This window comes from Betta splendens, chromosome 9 (assembly GCF_900634795.4).
Source record: "Betta splendens chromosome 9, fBetSpl5.4, whole genome shotgun sequence".
In the NCBI taxonomy this organism is placed as follows: Eukaryota; Metazoa; Chordata; class Actinopteri; order Anabantiformes; family Osphronemidae; genus Betta; species Betta splendens.
In genome coordinates this window covers 11,741,213-11,760,945 of record NC_040889.2, presented here as the reverse complement: position 1 = coordinate 11,760,945, position 19,733 = coordinate 11,741,213, and the positions used below count along the sequence as shown (strand labels likewise).

At 48.4% G+C, this 19,733-nt stretch overlaps 1 protein-coding gene across 2 annotated transcripts; it reads left to right on the top strand.

The window, feature by feature from the left end:
- The first annotated feature begins 86 nt into the window (after positions 1 to 86).
- lhfpl3 (LHFPL tetraspan subfamily member 3) lies at positions 87 to 19,507 on the top strand. Of its 2 annotated transcripts, XR_008695552.1 has the most exons (5): positions 87 to 1,003; positions 15,499 to 15,729; positions 16,998 to 17,047; positions 17,405 to 18,556; positions 19,312 to 19,507. XR_008695552.1 is itself a non-coding variant. In XM_029160672.3 (4 exons), exons 1-3 carry the CDS (start codon positions 568 to 570, stop codon positions 17,018 to 17,020), a joined length of 690 nt encoding a protein of 229 aa, XP_029016505.1. In that variant the 5' UTR covers positions 87 to 567; the 3' UTR covers positions 17,021 to 17,047; positions 17,405 to 19,507. The 2 variants fall into 2 exon arrangements, 1 of the variants encoding a protein (XP_029016505.1); XM_029160672.3 differs by having other exon boundaries at positions 17,405 to 19,507.
- Positions 19,508 to 19,733: the final 226 nt, after the last annotated feature.

Genomic DNA, 19,733 nt, shown 5'->3' with positions numbered 1-19,733 from the left:
CAGGTTTAGACTTCGCGGGTATTACTGTAATAATACGTCAGACTGGGATTAGGGGATGGGGGTTGGTCCTGGTGTCCGAGGCTATCCTCCAGCTCTAATTCAATAGGAGCTCAGCTGCGGCTGTCGGTCTGTCGCCGTCGAGTACTGACGGACCTTTCAGCGCGATCACAGGCACCGATTCACTGAGCCGAACCGCTTCATCGGAATAAGCCCCTGGGTTCGGACGCGGCTCCGGCACAGACGTTTCTGAGGCAACATGACGGCAAATGCGGGATGAATGTCGAGCTTTTGGACGTGCATTCCTGGAGCTCGCTTTTCCCGAGCGCACGTTTCGTTGTCGCCGAGTGATGAATGAAAACCAGAGGGGAAACACCGGGAGAAAGCAAAATCCGCCCTCGCCGTGGATGCGAGAGGGCAGTGATGCTGTGACAGCAGCCGGGGCTCCAGAATAAAAGCACAGCGCAGCGACGAGAAGTTGTGCGGAATGAGGCTCGCGAGCATGTGTTGTTACGGATCTTCGAGGAGGGGTTAGTTGATCCAGAGCACTGAGCAGAACCAGACCAGAGGATGGTCCCCGGGGCCCCTAGCACGACCACCACCATGCTCCCCGCCTCCGAGGCTGCCAAAATCTACCAGACCAACTACGTGCGCAATTCCCGCGCCATCGGAGTCCTGTGGGCCATCTTCACCATCCTCTTCGCCATCGTCAACGTGGTGTGCTTTATCCAGCCGTACTGGATCGGAGACGGCGTGGACACCCCGCAGGCGGGCTACTTTGGTCTCTTCCACTACTGCATCGGAAACGGGCTGTCCCGGGACCTGACCTGTCAGGGCAGCTTCACCGAGTTCAGCACCATTCCGTCCGGGGCGTTCAAGGCCGCCTCCTTCTTCATAGGCATGTCCATGGTGCTGGTCCTCACCTGCATCGGCTGCTTCGCGCTCTTCTTCTTCTGCAGCACCGGCACCGTTTACAAGATCTGCGGCTGGATGCAGCTGGCTGCAGGTAGGGCTATTAGTGTTGCCGTCAAAGTGGTCCGGGCAGCGATTACGCACAGTTTAAACTAGTTAAAGAAGCGGAACGAAAATCGCGTTTTCTCACCTGTCACCTGGCAGCTACATTTATAGAACAAAAGCAGCTCCGAGGGCACCTGTGCACACCTGAGTCCAGGTGCTGCTTCAGGTCTGGGAGTGCTTTGATCTTTACAAGCACTCTGCCCTAAATGTTAATATACGGTGCACCTTCATTTCTGATCTTGTGTATAGTTAAATAAAACAGCTGACTAGAATTAAAATGCACAGATATTCCCCAGGATCATCGGGTCGTGATGACATTAGTATTTATTAAAACCCAGCTTCAGTCTTTCTCTGGCTGCTGAATCTTGTAGAAATCATTACGTAACTGTCTGCGGTGTGGGAGGACTCTGGCAACAGCCTGAGAGAAAGTCAGATCTTGAAACAAAAATACTCCGTTTGCAGAAGCTTCAAAAGAAAGTGTTTTCATACTCGTGCCTTGTGCTGAGGAAGCTGCGTGTCAGGACTGGAGCTGCTAGTGTTGTACCTGGAGAGCAGCGCGACCCTCAGAGAGGTAAACAACCTCTATGTGGGGTCATCGTCAGCGTGGGGCAAAACTGTGAAATGTCAGAAAATGAAACTCCACTATGTCAGAAACATTGGTTGCACATCCATTCCAAAACAATAATTCATTTCCGCTTTGTATTTTTGACCTCAAAGGAAATTGCCTTTTCACATAACTGCTTTGAAACCGTGTTCATACATACAAAGGCAGATGTGGAGGATATGCACAGACACACAGTGCAGTAATAGAAGACATCCTGGCAGCTCCAGCTCCAGTGGAGCTCCATTTGTTTTTCGATCTTTGCTGACACGAGGGTTTATTTCCTCACTCCTTACTCTGATTTCATGCTAATGTGCCACGAACGCTTCTTGGCACGGTAAACATTAAACCTTTGAAAGTCACCTCATACTGTATGTTGGATGTGTGCAGCCGCGTCGGCTGCGAGGCACTAATGCGTCGCTGCGACGCCTCAGGCTGCACATCGATCACTGACCTGACTATGAATGAGACCTTTGGGAATATATTTAGTTAAGAATGACCCAACCGGTGGTTTAATCACAGAGTCAGACTGACATTGTTTAGGGTGACCTTCTTACTGTGACGATGTCCAGATGTTAACTGCATTGTGCTTAAAAACATATTCTTCCCATTGTGCATATTGTCATATTGTAGCAGTTTCTTTTTTTTGCCAGTTTCTCTTTTCCGCATATTTAATAATAGCCTTTAAGAGTGTACCACAGATTGGAAACCTTTAGAAGAGTTCCGTTCGGATCCCAGTGGAGCCATCAAAGCCTTTACGGAGCTTTACACATCGAGCACAGTCTCATTGGAGGGTGTGATTTTGTGAATGGACTCTCAGTGTGATTGTGTTGTCGTCTTCTAGCAAACATGAATGCATGTTTGACCTTTAGTACCCAATAAATAGATGCTCCAAATCTCAGTGTCATTCAATTGACCTTGACTGGATGTTACCTGGTAGCACTGAAGCACCAGCGTCTATTTAAATGAATGGAGCTGTAATTTAGCCCAAAAACAAAAGATTAAATTTCAATCCTTTGAGGAAAACTGGTGACATCACACCAATTAACACCCGCCGTGACAAGTAACGACTTCATGAGAGGAGTTTGAAAACACTGCTTGTGAATCCTCAGATAAATCCAATTGCTTCGTATAAATACACTTTCAGCATCACGGCCCGCTGCGAGACGGTGTCTGCTCTCAAATGGGAATTAAGTGTCATGAGCGATAACACTCACGTTTATGGCGAGTGCATGGGAGCAGCGGCCCAGAAGTCCACTGACAGCGGCCATCCAGCTCTGAACGCTGATCTCTGCCGTCCTCACACCCAACGAGCTGATTCCTCTGAGTCACAGGCTGGCGTGCCTCCGTTTGCCACCACGCCAGGGGAGCAGATGCGAGAGTTTGGAAAACAGGCCGCTGAAAAAGACACAACAAGAGGAAAATGTCACAGTTGATTCGTCACCTCCCGCGGTGTTTGTGAGCGGCGGAAGAAGCAGGAGTGTTTACTCCAGGACACGGAACACGTGTTTCATGCTAATTCAAACATCTGCCTCGTATATGTTGGTGCATTTAATAGTCTCTGACCATCTGAGTGCGTCTTACACTCGCTGCCTCGTTGATGCCACCGCGAAATCGCTCTCTAAAGAAGTTAAGTGGCCGATCTCGAGGCGCCTCCACTCTAAACTCTCCGAAATCCTCGCGTGATTGTGAGAAAATCCTCCGTGTTCGGCGTCACTTCAGGTGGTGTGAAGCAGCTGCTCGACTCAGAGGGTCTCTTCTGTGAAACAAAGACCGCAGGGAAAGGCAGCAATTGGGACTCAAACTGCTGGATGGAGCTGAACCGAAGCGCCACCCTCTCAGAACTCCATGCCACCACGCTGCCTCCCTGATATTCTTTCTAGACCGCTCGCCCGCTAACGGAGCGTGAAATAATGTTAATCGTATGTCATGGCTTCACCCAGGTGCCAGCGGATCATGGCAGGTTTGGAGCCACTGTCGCCATAACATGAATAATATGAGCAAAATTATCAGTGGATGAAAACATTTTCTTTGCATCTATAATTTATTCAATTTATTATAAACACACACTTTACAAACATTAGTTCTTATATTATGATTGATGTGATAGTAAAAATATAATGAGCTCTGATGTGTACCTCTGGATGCTCATGCTCAATAACCTGCACGGCCTCCAGAGCGCTGATGACCATCTGGACTGCACACACACACACACACACACACACACACACACACACACACACACACACACACACACACACACACACACACACACACACACACACACGCGCGCACACACACACACACACACACACACACACACACACACACACAGGGCTGTTGTGCCATGAACAGCTGCACATTTTCTGGCTGTGAATCCATAGAAACCCATAGAATCATAGAATCAGACGTGGGTTAGTCTCGAGCGCTTCCAGCACACGGTCCATTTCCTGTCTGACCAGCAGCTCCCCGTGCTCTACGCCGCTTTCCGCTCCACACTCTTCGGCTACTAAGTGGTCCTCCAGAGAGGGAAGCTGGCATTCAGAGGCAGCCATAAAAGCTCCATTTGGTAGCTGGGGGTTCATCGATCCAAGTGTTGGGAACAACAGGAAACTACCAGTGCGTGTCCATTTTGACTGCGTGGAGTTCACTTATGGTCTTGTTGAGCTGAGAAGAAAACCGAGAAGGAAGCAGAAAAGCTACATGACACACGACAACACAGCCTGACAAGCTGACAGAGACCATGATACAGTATGACGCTACTCAGGTTTGCACCTCTTCAGAAAGATGTCAAGTGCGAGCGGGACGTGCTGCTTATCAGCGTCACGTTGTGTGATGGAAATGAGCAGCAACGATCGGGGGAGATGATATCAGGCTGCATCTGTGACGAGCTGGTGAGAATGAAAGCAGAGGGTGATATATTAAACTAGAGCCGTGCCCCCCAGCCAGTCAGGTTGCATTTGACACGCATGCAAAGCCAGTGCAGCCATGGGTCCAGGCGGTTGGTTGAGGAAAGGCTTCCCACATACACATAAACATTTGATAAACAAATCTAACCATTGTGACATCAGCGGGAGCTTTGTGCACATTTGCAGAGTAGTCGAGAAGGTCAGAATTTAAAGCTAAGCGCTAATGGCATTAGATCGTCCTTATCCTCTCACACATACAATGAAGCACCGGAAGAGTGCGAAAGGCTTTACAGTGATGTAACACGAGGAAGACACACACACACACACGCACACACACACACACACACATATACACACACACACAGAAGAGAAAGAAACACAAGTGACGCCACTTTACCTGAAGTGGTTATTATGAAAGCCTCTGCTCCTCTCCTCCTTCTGTCCATCCAGTAAAGAGCCCAGCTGCTTCCTCCCTGGCTGCCTGCACCGTAGGTCACAGCATATTCACCCCGAGTCACGAAACGCTGCAGGAGCACAAACTAAAAGAGAGAAGGTGGACGCCGTGAATCATCCAATTTAGAAAGCAGCCCGGTCAGCTGGAAACAACACCGACGAGGGATTTCAGCCCCAGACTAAATCTGACTAAGGCTGATGATTAAAAAGTAGATCACCGTTTGGCTTACAAGGGTTTTAAGGGACCAGTAAACTCTGGGTGCCTGGGGACAGAGATGGTACCAGGTAGGAAACTGAACACCCAAAGTTGGACCAAAAAGGAGCTAAAAGAGACATTTAATTGACTTCCCCCTTTTCTGTTTTTGTCGTAGCTCATCCACAGGTGAGAAGAAAAAAAGTGACACTTAACGTTGCTTTAATAACAGACGCAGAAAGAAATATGACGCCTCATGAAACCAAAAAAGCTTGAAACGTGATCTTTAATCTCTACCACCTACAGATTAAATGAGCAGCGATCCACTTCATAAACCTGTCAGCTGGTGAATAAATCTGAGCGCAGTGGGGATGGAGCAGGGTAGAGGTGTCTCAGAGGGCGAGGCGCGTTATGGCCCGCGTGCTCTGGAGCAGCGGTGAGACTCCGCATCATGCAGCCAGGCTGCAGGGCCAATCTGGGCCGTCACAGGTCATCTATGCATGCTTCTGGGCCCATAGTTTCATGACAGGCCATTCAGAAGTGTTGGAGCCTGTCGCGTCAAGGTCACTTTGTTTTGATCCACTCACTGCATCTTGTTGATGATGTACATTGTAGCCAGACCGAGGTGAGCCAGCACTGATGGGTCTGATTGAGGAATTGTGAGGTATTTGGAGCCTTAAGTGTGACGGGCAGCTTTGATTGCAGAGCAGTTAGGACGTGGAGCGAGCAGGGAGACGGAGCTGAGGCTGAGGCTGAGGCTGAGGCTGAGCTGAGGCTGAGGCTGAGGCTGAGCTGAGGCTGAGGCTGAGGCTGAGGCTGAGGCTGAGGCTGAGCTGAGCGGCGGAGGAAACCGGCAGCGGTGTTCTTCACATCGTCCTGTGACGGCAAATAGAACGCGGGGAATGGAAATTCTGTCCAGGTTAAACTGCAAAGAACTGAGGCGCAATGATGAGAAGGGTGTTTACGGACATGGGAGAGTCAACATGAGCAAAGCAAACATGACGGAAAAGCTCGGGGCCACTTTGTCTTCGGCATGAAAACACGGAATGGTTTGACGCTGGAATCACAGCTGCCTTGTTCCCTCCGCAGCGACGGCTCCTTCATTTGTCTAATCGTGGCATCGAATGGGGCGACTGAATGCAAACACGGAAGCTTCCTCCACATTATCGGCCATTTCTTTCAGTCCTACTTCATATTTTAAGTTTTTTTCATGTGAGGCTGTCGCATGGTTTCCAGAGTTATATTGGACAGACACTGCCCCAAACCCTGCTCAGATTACGAGGCTCACACCTTCTCTCCTCTGGAGCTTCTATTCCAGCTGTTAGCAGCAGCTGGAGATGTAGCACATGTACAAAGCATTAGCATTATTAGCTAGCGACTGCTATTACATCACTGTTTATTTAGCTCCAGGTTCACCATGTAGGTCTTTCTTTACTTTTGGTGCATTTAGCAATATAATAGTAATGCTAAATGCACACTCGTATGAGGTATATTTCCTGTTTTGCTGGGGCAGGGAGAAACGGCCTGTGCGGCTCTGCTGACATTCTCCGAGGCTGTGCTGGCCTTTAAATTGGTGGAAATATGATGGCACAGTGTCCAGTCGGCAGACAGCGAGGACAGCCGAGCTGATGGAGAGATAACGAGGTCTCGCCAGCAGTGTCTGCTCCATGCGGATGTGCTGGAGTTGTAGGGCTTAATAACACTCCTAATCAGGTGCTAGTTATGGAGCAGCGGGGGGGCAGCAGCGGGGGGCTTGGCAGGAGGGGATAGCACTGAATAGCAGGAGGGGAGGAAGAGGAGTGATTGGCAGCAGTTGTGTTGCCGAGCAGCGTGGAGCCATAGTGTTTCAGCCCAGCTGAGTGGGAGTATCACTGCTGGGTTATTTTCCTCTCTGCAAAAACAAAAGCGCTCCCAATCTGCCGTTGTGATATCCTATTGTGTGATGCCTCCCTGAGGGAGCGTCACTAAATAACTCGCCTGCTCCCCGCAGCACCAGGGATCAGAGACAAATCCACCAGCACCACAAAGTTCTAATCACACGCAGCATAAGCTTGTCCCAGAGGAGGATCCAACACTCTGCCTCTGTTTTTCTTGTAGGAAGCTCCAGAATAACAAACTTATTTTTGCGGAGTTGCGGGTGTCACTCTGTTCTGCATATCAAAGACTGTGGTGGATTTAATTGTCTCAGTTGGAGAGAATAGATCATATTTATGCACAGACGCGTCACTTTGACTGAAGTTCCGACGTGTGTGTGTGTTTTTAACAAGCTCCACTCAGTCAATCACAGCTGGACGTTGAGTCGGCTTTTTAAGTAATTGCTTCCAGCCTTCCAGTCAGACCAGTCTGTTGGGTTTGAACGGGAAAGCAGCCGTTCGCGGCTGCCAACGCGCCGCGGTGAAATGGAAACCGTGGGGACTGGACAGCGAAGGAGCGGCGGCTGGACAGGTTGTGTGCACAGACGGAGCAGCAGCAAAAAACAACTCACACACACCTTCTAGCATCTGCCGGTGCCATGGCCACCTGGAGCGAGGCCAAGGTCCACAAGGCACAGGACCAAACATCGGGTCCAGTGTAGCTCAGTTGCCTGTTGAATCGAGGAGGAGGAAGGCTGGATGTGTGGGCTGAAGCACAAATCCCACAGAGACCCGTGTCTCCCACCTGTGTCAGTAGAGACTGCAGCCTTCCACACCTCATTAAGACTTGATTATCCCGTCTCCCCAGGAGTAATGTAATTAGTGTGACCAGGAGGGTGGAGCAGAGGCGGAGTGGAGAAGGCTGATTGCCCCGGCCTGTGAGCTCCTCAGCCGCTCTCCGCTTCTCCTGACCTCAGACGACTGGGAACTTCTGCAAAAGTTTCCCCATCAGAGCTCAAAAGTGAGGCTGAGCTTGGAGGCTCGTCTCGCTGTGATGGGATGTGACAGGTTGAACGCGAGGAGCAGGACGCTGACGCCACAATATGCCAAATCAGCCGCTTCCCGACGCCTCAGGCCCTTCAGCCGGAGCTGCGGTTCAGACGTTTCAGATGCTGTAGTTCATACAGAAGACAGATTTAATGATTAAATACTGATGCTGTTGGAATAAATGCCAACATGAACCATATGTTTGTGAATATTTTATTATCTTGCTCTGCTCTTGCAGTTTTCCTGAAATGCAGAGAATCAGTGCCTGTCCTGCGTCCGTGTAGATTTGCCGTAACGCTGCTTCATCCCCAGTTTCATCATTACGGCATGAAGTTGAGTTGCAGCTAATTAGGACCTGAGAGCAAAGAGAGAGAGGCTTCACAGAATGAATCAGGAGGGAATCCTGTCTTCCTTCAGCCCCGGCTGATGCTGATTCCACGTTTGGCCGCTTCTTCATCCTTTGTGTAAATGACCACCAGGCAGCAGCGACAGCACCCCACTGACACTTCGCCTGCTGTGAGCGCTCGTCTAGGATTCACAGGGGAGATTTCCCATCCGGAGTTTATCTTCTGGGATGCAGAAGGTTGGCTGATTGATTGTTCCCTTCGGAGGCGAGGCGACAGGACAAGGGCACGGAGACCCGCCTCCGTGTGTCTGTGTGACGGTACTCGTTTCAAGGCGCCAGCGTCCGATTAATAAATGACGGCCTCGTCGAGGGGACTGACACGCAGACCCCAGGCTTCCTCATGCATCACACTCTCTCAGATCTGTTGTGACACCTGCTCTTTGATTAATAGTAAAGACACAGCTATGAAGGTTGCACCACATGGACGCGTTTCTGGCCTCAAACACTGCTGATGACAGCACAGAGTCAAAAACTTTTAAAAGTTTTAGTTCCTCGTCTGTCCGAAGCCACCCATAGGTGTTTAACTGGACCACAGCATGACTCACATCACAGGGACCCCTCATGTGTCACAGAGTAAAGGTCATCAGTCAGAGCAGCTGTTTCTGTGAGTCTGTCCTGAACTCGGCCCCTTAGAGGCCCAGCGATGTTCACTGTCCTTGTTCTGCTCATCAGTACGTTTTCTCCCTAAAGAGCCTAAAACTCTATTAGATACATTTATCTACAAACGGCTTTGTCAGCAGGGAACCTCATTCCCACCCTCCCATCCGCTCATGACTCAATAACTTCATCTCTGCTGAGGAGGATGTTTGATGACTGCAGCGTCTAGCGGCATCACACACACGCACGACACCCAGAATATCGCTCTCTTCCGCGCCGCCGGTGAGGATTTAAGTGGCGTACTGGGTTGTGCGAAGGGAAGCATGGCAGCTGTTGCCAGGTTATAAATGTCCACCTGATGTTTCTCTGCGGATATTACCTCTGACGTACAAAGAGCGATCGCGACAAACTGAACCGAGGTCCATTCAAACAGAGGCCTAAATACATCATCATCCATCCACAGCTCTAACGGTAGCATTGAAGAGGTGCACGCTGAGCAAAAACATGACTTAGAGTGTCACCGAGAAGCTTAGAGGGAACTGGGGGCTCAAGTGGAATACAAAGGAGGATGGATCGTCCTCCAGAGCCCGTGCAGCGGCTCAGCGTGGGCCCGTATTTGATGAACACGGATCCGCGAGCGCTGGGAGTGTTTGCATCCCAGTGGGCTCGCTCACGACGACTCTGGGGAGACAGCGCAGGAGCAGCACTCGCCGCTGCGTCGAGAAGAGGCCCTCAGAGGTGTGAGTGGAGTGTTTTCTCAGGTGTGTGTGCACGTGGGTTAACGGTCGCTCCTGCGCCGCGGCGTGTTTGCAGCTTTCAAAGGTCACGGATCAAAGAACACAAGCGTAGCGAGCGCGAGCGAGGGGACGTGCGTTGTTTCAGCGATGTTCGCAGCCGCCTCGGTCACCCATTAACGCTCATTCTTCCCCCGAGCTTGCCGGTTGCCGTGGTAACGGATCTACGTACCGCTGCAGCCGGCAGCATCCTATCGCTCTCGCTCCACCAGAGATAGCAGGAACAGAATCAGCAGGGTCCATCGGAGGAGACGGAGACGACGGATGGAGGTACACGATGCTTGGATTCTGGTCTTCTGGTCTGCTCGGGCCGAAGCACCAAAGCATCGCTCCGGGTCAAAGGTCAGCAGACCATATCATATCTGCAGGATGAGTGCTCAGATGCACAGCGGACAGGGACATTTTCACTGTCTTGTCGGTTTGTTGTCTCATTCCGTGAGCTTTGTTCATACAAGTGTCAAAACTTGGATAATGGGTCAGTAATCAGATTGTATCTGATGTTTCTCCTGAATGGCAGGTAGAGAAACCCTCTGATGTCTTCTTCCTTCTCTCACATCATCAGTCATTAGCACTCAGTGCTGCAGAAGGAGCGATGGAGAAGAGGAGGGGAGGGCTTGAAAGAAAGAAAAGACGAGCAGAACATGTACTCTCTGCCATCGCCGCAGATCAGAGACACATTAGAAGCTACAGAATCGCAGCGGAGCAATCCCCTCGGCCCGACTTCAAAGCCAGAGAGGAAAATAAGGACAAGCGTTAAAGATTCAGAAGAACTGCCAAAGTTGTCTGCCACTTCAAGAACACTGCTGCCACATCTGAGGAGGAGAAGCGAGGAGGAACACGGATCCTACCTGGGATTATTAGAAGACAGGATGACGTAAGGAGGACCTGACCGCGTGGGGCTCTTCCTCTAAGAACGGGAATGTGCTCCTGATGTTCTTACTCCTCGCCTCTCATCTCTGTCACTGTAGCAGGATTGCAGCTTTAATGACAGCAAGAATACGAGGCTTAAGACGCGAGGCACACTCACCGCTCCGGCTCACCGGCGGGATCTGTTAATTAGCGGGAACACCTGTTCTAGATCTGCTCCTGTTGTCCTTCTCCAATAGGTGTGTGGTAAAACATGAACATCCTGCACACGCAGAGACTGAAATCTGCCTCGGGATTAGAGTCGCGTTGCTCCAGCGCGCTACCTGTGAGGAGGGATTAAAAGAGGACCACGTGGAGGGACAAGACAAGCGCTAGAGCTCAGACCACATGAGCGTCCTGTCGCCATGGCGACGCAGCATCGGCCTCTCGCTCCTGAGCGTGTTTTGTGCTCTGAAGGAATCAGAAGAAGCTCAGATGAAAGCGAGCTTGAAAAGTCAGATCTGTTCCAACTCGGAGCGACTTCAAACGCGGCGGGCAGCTAAGTCTGCATGGGTGTTGGGATGCAGCTCGTGGAGCTGCTCCCTGTGCGCGGTGAAGCAGCAGGGGGCCTCGCGTCGGAGCGAGGAAGACAATGCCTCCGCCCCGGAGGATCATTGTAGTAAACTTTATGCAGATTAGCACAAAGAGGAGGAAGGCTTTGTTTCCCTGCTGAGACGGTTTGAGAGGTGCCACAGGAGGCGTCTCAAAATAATCCTAATTTGCTTACACACAAAATCAAATCTGAGCAGATTTCACATAATCACCTCATGACACCGTCAGCTCCTTGGCTCAGTGTACTGTTTAAATAAAGGTTTGTGTTTTAGACGTACTAGCGGAGCGTCTTCATCTGTAGACGCCAGTCTCACCTGCCCCTGCTCAGGTTGATTAGACCCTTACTCACTTTTATGGGACTCTGCTCCCTAGGGACCGTCCACAAAGTGATTTTATTTTGCTTTCCAATTGTCTAATGGCCGAGGTGATATGAGCGCGTGTGCCTCAGTAGGTCGGCCGCCGTGTGACGTCTGTGCTGCATTTTTAAGCAGCCACTGTCATTCCCTTCATGTCTCCGGTGAGAGCATTAGGATTCTGACTGGTGGTGCCTCCTTCCTGTCATCTCCACTCCCTCGTGTCACACGGGCTCATTCCCAGCGCTGGTATCTACCACCCTCTCCGATTGTGTTCAGATAGCTAATGTTTATAATAACCTCCTCCTCCTTCTCATTGTCTTCCTGCCGTGCTACACCCCCCCCCCAACAAGCAAACACCAGGCAGCTGCTAATGTTATTTTAGGCCCAGGCTGCACACATCAAGCCGTCTCGCTCTTTATTCCCCCGTCCTTTATCTTCGCTGGCTGTTGTAGCAGGAGGTGGAAGGAAGCGAGGGCAAGTGGCCCGTGTGCTGGCATGAATCTGTAACAGGTCAGAGTCAGGGCTTGAGCTCAGGCAGCGCCTTCTGAGTCTCACAGTCGAGTTCAGCATCTCAGTCGGTTTGGCTTTTGCTGTAATGACTCAGTCAAACACTGACAGAGTTTGTTCCTTAAAAGAATTTATGTTCATTATCCAGTGACGGAAACATGATGGTTTGGACCCGGAGTTAAATTGTATGATTTAGTTGCTGGTGGTTTTATATCCATGACAGTCTTTACTTTGTTTCTCAGTGGTTTGTCTTTCCTGCTTATTGGCTCCTCCAGTTCTTCTGTATCATCCTCAGATTTGTTTTATGTTATTTCCCTTCAGTCTGTGAACTAATGCATCATGCAATATGTGACGCTCTGAGACATAAAGCTGAGAAGTGCAGCGACTTCAGAGCAACTCATTAAGCTGCCGTGCCAGCGGTCGATAACGCACACAGGCCACGTGAATCAGTGGAGCTAATAAAGCAGGCGTTAATGAGGACGGGGGAAAGCAGCAGGACGCATGTAGCAAACCACGCACTGGTTCCTCCCGGCTCCCTTTCAGCAGACGTGTGCAGAGGCAGACAGGAGGAGCGCTGTCGTCCTCGTACCTTCCTGCATCTGCCCGTTTCTGCCCCAATTAACTCCCATTAGTATCATTTGCCATGGCTCACCTTGAAGCTGCTGCTCACTGAATAAATCTCTACCTCTCCAACTCACACACACACACACACACACACACACACACACACACACACACACACACACACACACACACACACACACACACACACACACACACACACACACACACACAAACGTCTGCTGTATGTGTGTGCCTGGACTTATTTTAGGTCTAGACTATTTCAGGGCCCACATCTACATCACCACATAATCAGAATCTCACAAAAAACAAGAAGCTGTTTATGTTTTACATAACAGAGACATTGTCTTGCCTTGTTGTGACAGGCAACACGGACTTCAGCACGTTCCAGGAAGCGCTGTGGAACATATGAAGTTGTTCAGAGGCTGCAGATTAAGTATCAAAGCAATGTCAGTCAACAAATCAGTTGATCGCTCATTTTTTCTGAGCGTCAGTTGAACATGTCCAGGTTCAACGCTGACATCGGGTCCCTTCCTTTAGCAGAGATCACAGAGGGAGATGAGCCGCTCATTACCAGCCGCCTCCTGCAGTGTCAAGAGCAACACCAGCCTGGATGACGCCTGCAGCCATGCAGCCCGGTTCCAACGCCGCTGACTCAGCCGCTTTCCGCCAATATAAACGTCACCCTGGGCTTTCAGTTCGGAAGCCTCACTCATCGGAGGAGTCAGGAGGAGCGGATATGATTCCTTGTCGAGTTGTATTATTTATGGCAGGCGCTGTGTGCAGACGGCTGCAGGCGTGTGGGGACGAGGGGAGATGAAGAGGCCGACCCTGCTGCCGCCTCCCTGTTGTTGCTCAAGTCACTTGTCATTTTACACGACAATTCAGTGTAAAGCCTAAAACAAAAGCAGTTCTCCGATGGCCCTCAGCCTGCTTCAGACCGTTTGGAGGATAGATTCTTGTTTGAGCTTCTTTAGCTTTACAGATGACAGCGGAAAAATAAATTACACGCCTGGTGAAGCTCAGAGATTACTTTCAGTATATTATACATATACAGGGGGACAAAAATGTTTTAGTACAAATGGTTTAAGAAGATGATGATGATGAGATGAGCCATTACATTACTTTCCCTTCCATTTACTTCCTTGGTGCTTTTATGCAGAGAGTGAGCAGTGAGTCTTTTCGTGGAATCACAACCTGCAGCTACAGGAAGCCGAAGCCTGAACCGCAGCAAAGAAATGGACATTCAGGCGAGAGTCAGAAAGACAGACTCAGCTCAGCTTTGATCTCCTGCATTTCTCTTCAGCTCAAGCTCTGTGGGAGATTCAAGGTTTGCCATGGAGGCGGCGAGAGGTTTGAGCCGCTATCAATATTACAGCTGACAGGTCTGCAGGAGCAGCTTGTTGTGTGTGAACCCTGCCCTCTGATGAGAACAAAAAGAAATCAAGACTAATACACCACCAAGACATGGAGGCATCAGTCCTCTGGAAACCCTTTAGCAATACCCTAAACAAACACAACAGCTCCAGATTAGACCCTCAGCTGCTTCCCTTGAAGTTGTGTATTAGTGGTGAAACATCGCACTGGAGCTGAGTCAAGCTGGAACTGGAAACAAGTTTGTATCTGACAGACAAGAAGGATGACGGCTGTGTCAGTGACAGGGAGCTAAAAAGGGAACGGAGCACAATAAATCAGCCTATTCTGGTGAAGACAGGCTGTGTTCAAGGAAACGACTTCACATCACACCACAGCTGCTTTTAACAGGGTTTTTGAAATTTGTGCTGATACGATTGATCTGCAGGCTGAGGAAAGGAGTAGGAAAGTCAATAGACCCGCTGCCTTCTGGGAAACGCAGGCATCGTATGGATTAGAACATCATGGGTATTATTTCACCCGCCTCTTGTTTCTGTTATTGCTATTTGTGACAAGGGTTTAACTTGTGCGTAAGAGATGAAAAGGGGGAGGAGGATGCTGCGGGGGGCCCTGACTCACCCGTATTAACACTGTGTCACAGCCTCTATATGAAGGTCTCCATCTCACCACTGCTCCACTTTGCATCATGTTGGCTGAGAGGAAGGGAGGCTGGGAGCGACACAAATATCAGAAATTTCCCATCTGATTAATCTGCCGGCAGCAACCAAAGTCATTCTTCCACTGAGGCTCAACAACCTGCTATGACGCGGGGGGAAGGTTGAAGTGAGCAGATCTGTAATGTGAATGAAGCGACAAACAGAGGACAATCAGCTACAGGGAGTTTAAAAAAACTAAAACTACTGGAGATACTAATGTAATAACTCATGCCACAGGATAATGTTCCTGACTCCACACCTGCAGGGTCTTTTACATCCAACACATAAAACACAGAAGCTTCAGGCCCATTCATGACGACAGCCTATCAGTGTCAGTAGGCGGAGGCTGCAGCGTCCTAGATTCATTATCTACCAGTTTTAACTCTAAATAACTATGTATTTTACACACATTCAACATGTGTGACACTGACTGAACAGCGCTGTAGACGTGTCTTAAATAAATCCATAACCTGATGCCTTATAACCTACAGTTCAGGAGTAAATAAAAACCCTACACGACTTCTTTAATATCCCTCATCCCACACGTCTCATGCATTTTTTATATGTAACTAAGTGTTCCTAGGTTTACACCTGAACTCCCTCGGTAGCCAATTAGCCCACCACATACACTGAGCAGCGTCTCTTCTCTCCCCAACCAGGCACTTGTCTGATCCTGGGCTGCATGATTTACCCCGACGGCTGGGACAGCGACGAGGTGAAGCGCATGTGCGGCGAGCAGACGGACAAATACACGCTGGGCGCCTGCTCGGTGCGCTGGGCCTACATCCTGGCCATCATGGGCATCATGGATGCTCTCATCCTCTCCTTTCTAGCTTTCGTGCTGGGAAACCGCCAGGACAGCCTGATGTCCGAGGAGCTGCTGGGAGACAGTAAGAACACACATGTTCACATTATTATCAGGAGAAACCTTGAGCCTGAAACACCTAGGCTCACTGGAGTATGAGTAAATAATTTCAAGATGAACTAGTCTGAATCTATTATATAATAACTTGGTGATGTTGTCTGCTAGCGACGGGTACGCAGAAGAAATATCTAATCAAATCCAGGCTCTCATCAGAGCCTATAATGGGACTTATTAGAACCAGTCTGAATGCTGACCTGATAAATGTCATTTCTTTGACACAGACCTGTTTAAGCAGGAAGGCTGACGTCTATTCAAAGAAAGCGTTGTGTGTTTTGAAGGACTTTTCAAGCAGTATTTGTTATTTGCTACCTCTGGTACATGTGATGCCCCTGTGGCTTTTCCGCTCAGGTTTAATACAATAATGATAGAGTACATTTGACTCCTGCTGCCATGATACACACCCCACCGGGATCTTGGGATTAGAAACATCCTCTTTCTCTTCATATAATTTCACACACACAAGTTATTAATTTGCATACATTAGACGGCATTATAAACCAGCTGCTTAGCTGCTTTCGCCTGCTTGTGTTACCAGCGAGATTCCGTTTTGCTGTGTTCCTGACTGGACGAGATGACAACTGCGCTCGGCCCCGAAGAGAACGAATCGAGCAAACGTGGAGGCAGGAAGCAGAGGGGAATACAGATGAAGCAGGACAGAGATGAAACGCAATGAGAGGAGGAAGAGAAAGATGTGACTGAGAGAAAGGAGGCACCAATAGCAGGGGTTAATTGAAGCCTGGGGATGCTGGACAGAGCCATGAATTACTAATGGCTGTTTACACAGATTGCTGCCAGCCTGTCTAAATGAATCACAGCCAACCTATCAGGCAGGACACAGTCCCCTGTTAGCTCATAGAAGCAAAGTGACTGGGAGGAAGAAGCCATTATCAAGCAGGAACCCTGAGAGGGAGGATGAGACAACGAGAGGGGGATAATGAGGCAAGGAGGATGAGAGAAGACGAGAGGCAGATTTACATAAAATACGAGGCTGGAAGTGAAAACGGAGGATCAATCAAACTGCAGATGAAGGTTTTCCTTACCGTGTCAATCAGGGAGGATGAATAGTGACACCTGTCCAAACTATAATATATCTGTAGGCTGTTAGTTCTGCAGATGGGTCCTCCAGAGGAGTGGATTGTTGTGTGATGCTGCCACCTGCTGGTAACAATGTCAGCGTTACTGGATTCTCTTCCTGGTGAACTGACTTTGCTTTGTCTCCATCTCTTCCCACAGAGAGCAGCAACAACGCCATATAGCATCTGGCGAGGATGAAGCAGAAACAGGTAACGGTGCTATTTGAACACCTAGTAAATTCTCCTCCTTGTACAAACAATGCTAATAATAGCAGTATGTTGATATTCGTCTTTAGAAAATTATCATATAAAATTACCTGCTGAACGTAATCAACATTAATTAATACCTATTACACATACGTAGCACAAGCAACCACTGTGGTGACAATCATTTATAATGATGGCAAATATATTTTTTCCATTCATCAGCAAGTGCCTCTCTTAATTTGAAGATGTGTGTAATGGTTATTGTAGCTGAGTTAATTTAATGATGCCGTAATGATCGATTACTAAACCAGAGGGAGATTACTATGCTACCCTCATTCCTCTTTTTTGTATCTCCTTCAGGTCTTGCTCCCTAAAAGTGATGTTACTTCAGGATACAGCTTCCTTCTCCTGGTCCAACCTCTGGCTGGGATCCAGAGCGGATGTGTAGAGATCGATGAAGAAGAAGGTCTAGATGAGGCCGTGCAGCCTTATGGAGAAGACCAGGATGCGTCGTGTTATCCTTCAAAGTTCCCTCTGTAAAATATTTTTCACGTTCATCTCAGACTGATTATCTTTGCAGGATGAATTCGAGTTTGCCCTGTGTTCGTCTTTTAATGCATCATCTCACCCCGAGCTGTTCACACTGAAATGTTTTTTGTGTGGATGTGAGGATGGCTGACATCGCACAGGTTCAGCTGGAAGGAAAGAGGAAAAAATCAATCAGAATCACTCCTTCGGTGGTAAATCAGCTCCAGGACTAACTCGTGTAGAGCAGCGGCCTCTCAGATCAAATCAAATCACAACATCTTAACCAGACACAAACAAGGACTTAACAGACTTGGGGTCAAAGCTGTCAGATCAAGTCAACAACCGCCTGAAAAAAGAAGTTTGGCTTTGACACGGTTTGACCTTTGCTTTGAAGGAGGGCGGTGTCAGAGAAGGCGTGTGAACTGGAGCCTGCAGAAAGGCTGGAGAAAACATACTAGTTACTCATAATTAAATGTTTGGTGTAATAGAATCAAGAAGTAGTACATTGGAGGTCAGGCTGAAAAAACAACTGCACTAAATAGGAGAAACTGTATTGAGTCTGTAATGTGTGCATAATTATGTGTGATTATGTCTGTGTATTTTGTCTTGACTTGAAATGTACACTAAACTATTGGTCCATTAGTGTGTGCCATACAGTATCAGTGTTGTGGAGTACTAACAGGGTATACGCAGGGTTAAACAGGACATGGGCGTCTTAGAATCTTGTTTTCTTGGTTCCCATGACTAATAAACTAACAGGCCGGGCTGGTGGAGTACATGACATTGTTATAAATAAATAAAATCTTACACAGTCATGTGGGACGACTGGCACAACCTCCGCTCGTTTGTCCTGTTCTTGTTCCGCCTGCTCCTGATTAACGGGCTCAGGTGTGTCCAGTTGTCGGAAGCTGCAAGGTACGACTTCCCCTCATCTTCCCCCACTTCACACTCGCCTAAGATGGTCTCTTCCAGCACCTGAGCCAGGTAGTCAGAAGTGGTCTGTTAGCTTAGCTTAAGCTGCCACAAAGCGTATAGGTGCGGTGGCAAATAACCTGTCAACTAACATGACCCACTCACCAACATCGGTACCACTCAGCACTGGAACGTGTAATTTGTTTAGACCACACCTGTTATGGTTTGGCTCCAATTTGGCAGTTGTACAGTCAAGTGTAATGCTAACATTAGCCAACTAACCTTACAGGCTGATTTTATATCCTAAAAAATCGTAATTTATTGTTTTTAAACTTACAATTTTATATTATAAACCGGATATAAAGCGTTTACGTGGTGAAGTTCACGCACAGAGCTAACCTAAGTCAAGCTAGGTGCTATAGCGCTAGCTAACGTAAGCTAGGCGTCTCTATCATGGTAGCTAAGCTAAGCTAAGAATTGTTACCATTAAAATGTCTTCAAACGCACTGATTTGAATTTAAGACAGAGCTTTAATTTTATTTATTTAGCATGCTTTAGAGTAATCCTGAACTGTGTTGTGGCCTTACATGAAGATATTTGACCTAAAACGTGGAACCACATCCGGCTCAATTTTTAGTTGGAGCTGTCAACACGAAGCATGCGATTAGACAGTTAAATGTTATGGGCGGTGGGACGGTATTAATCTGATTATTTGTACTACAGGGCTAAACTTATACTTTTACCATCTTAAATTAAAACGACAGGATAATTTGAGGCGCACACAATTCTGTCTGTGTAAAATAGCATCTGGGCCTTTGTTATTTTAGGTGTAACAACGTGGACCTGAAGGACTTTGATCTTCTTGCCAGGTTTAAACCCAGACACACTGACTCATGGATCTGCTCAGTGAATCCGTCACATTCCCGATTCACTGACCTGACAGAGGAGACGATCTGATGTGTTGATCTGTCCTTAAGGGCAAATGTAAATGTGACACGTGAGAAATAAAAATTGTGAACACCATTTCATTAACAATGTGTTTTTGTTCCTGCTTAAAGTGTCCACAGCTTGTATGAACTTATTCGCCAATCATTTTAACATACGCTGACATTCGTTATCTTTGTCATGTCAATAGCAACATTGCAGAATTGGTAATAAAGTAGGTTGTTGGTACTATTTGGTTCTTTGCACAGAATGTTTTAATTATGCTTGGGTGTGTGGCTTCTGGTGATAACCATGAACAGGAAGT

Bases quoted from the DNA above. Each gene is read 5' to 3' on its own strand.
- lhfpl3 (XM_029160672.3), top strand. From the start codon at position 568: ATGGTCCCCGGGGCCCCTAGCACGACCACCACCATGCTCCCCGCCTCC. The intron at 1,004-15,498 runs GTAGGGCTATTA...CTCCCCAACCAG, and splicing joins CTGGATGCAGCTGGCTGCAG to GCACTTGTCTGATCCTGGGC. The intron at 15,730-16,997 runs GTAAGAACACAC...CTCTTCCCACAG, and splicing joins CGAGGAGCTGCTGGGAGACA to AGAGCAGCAACAACGCCATA.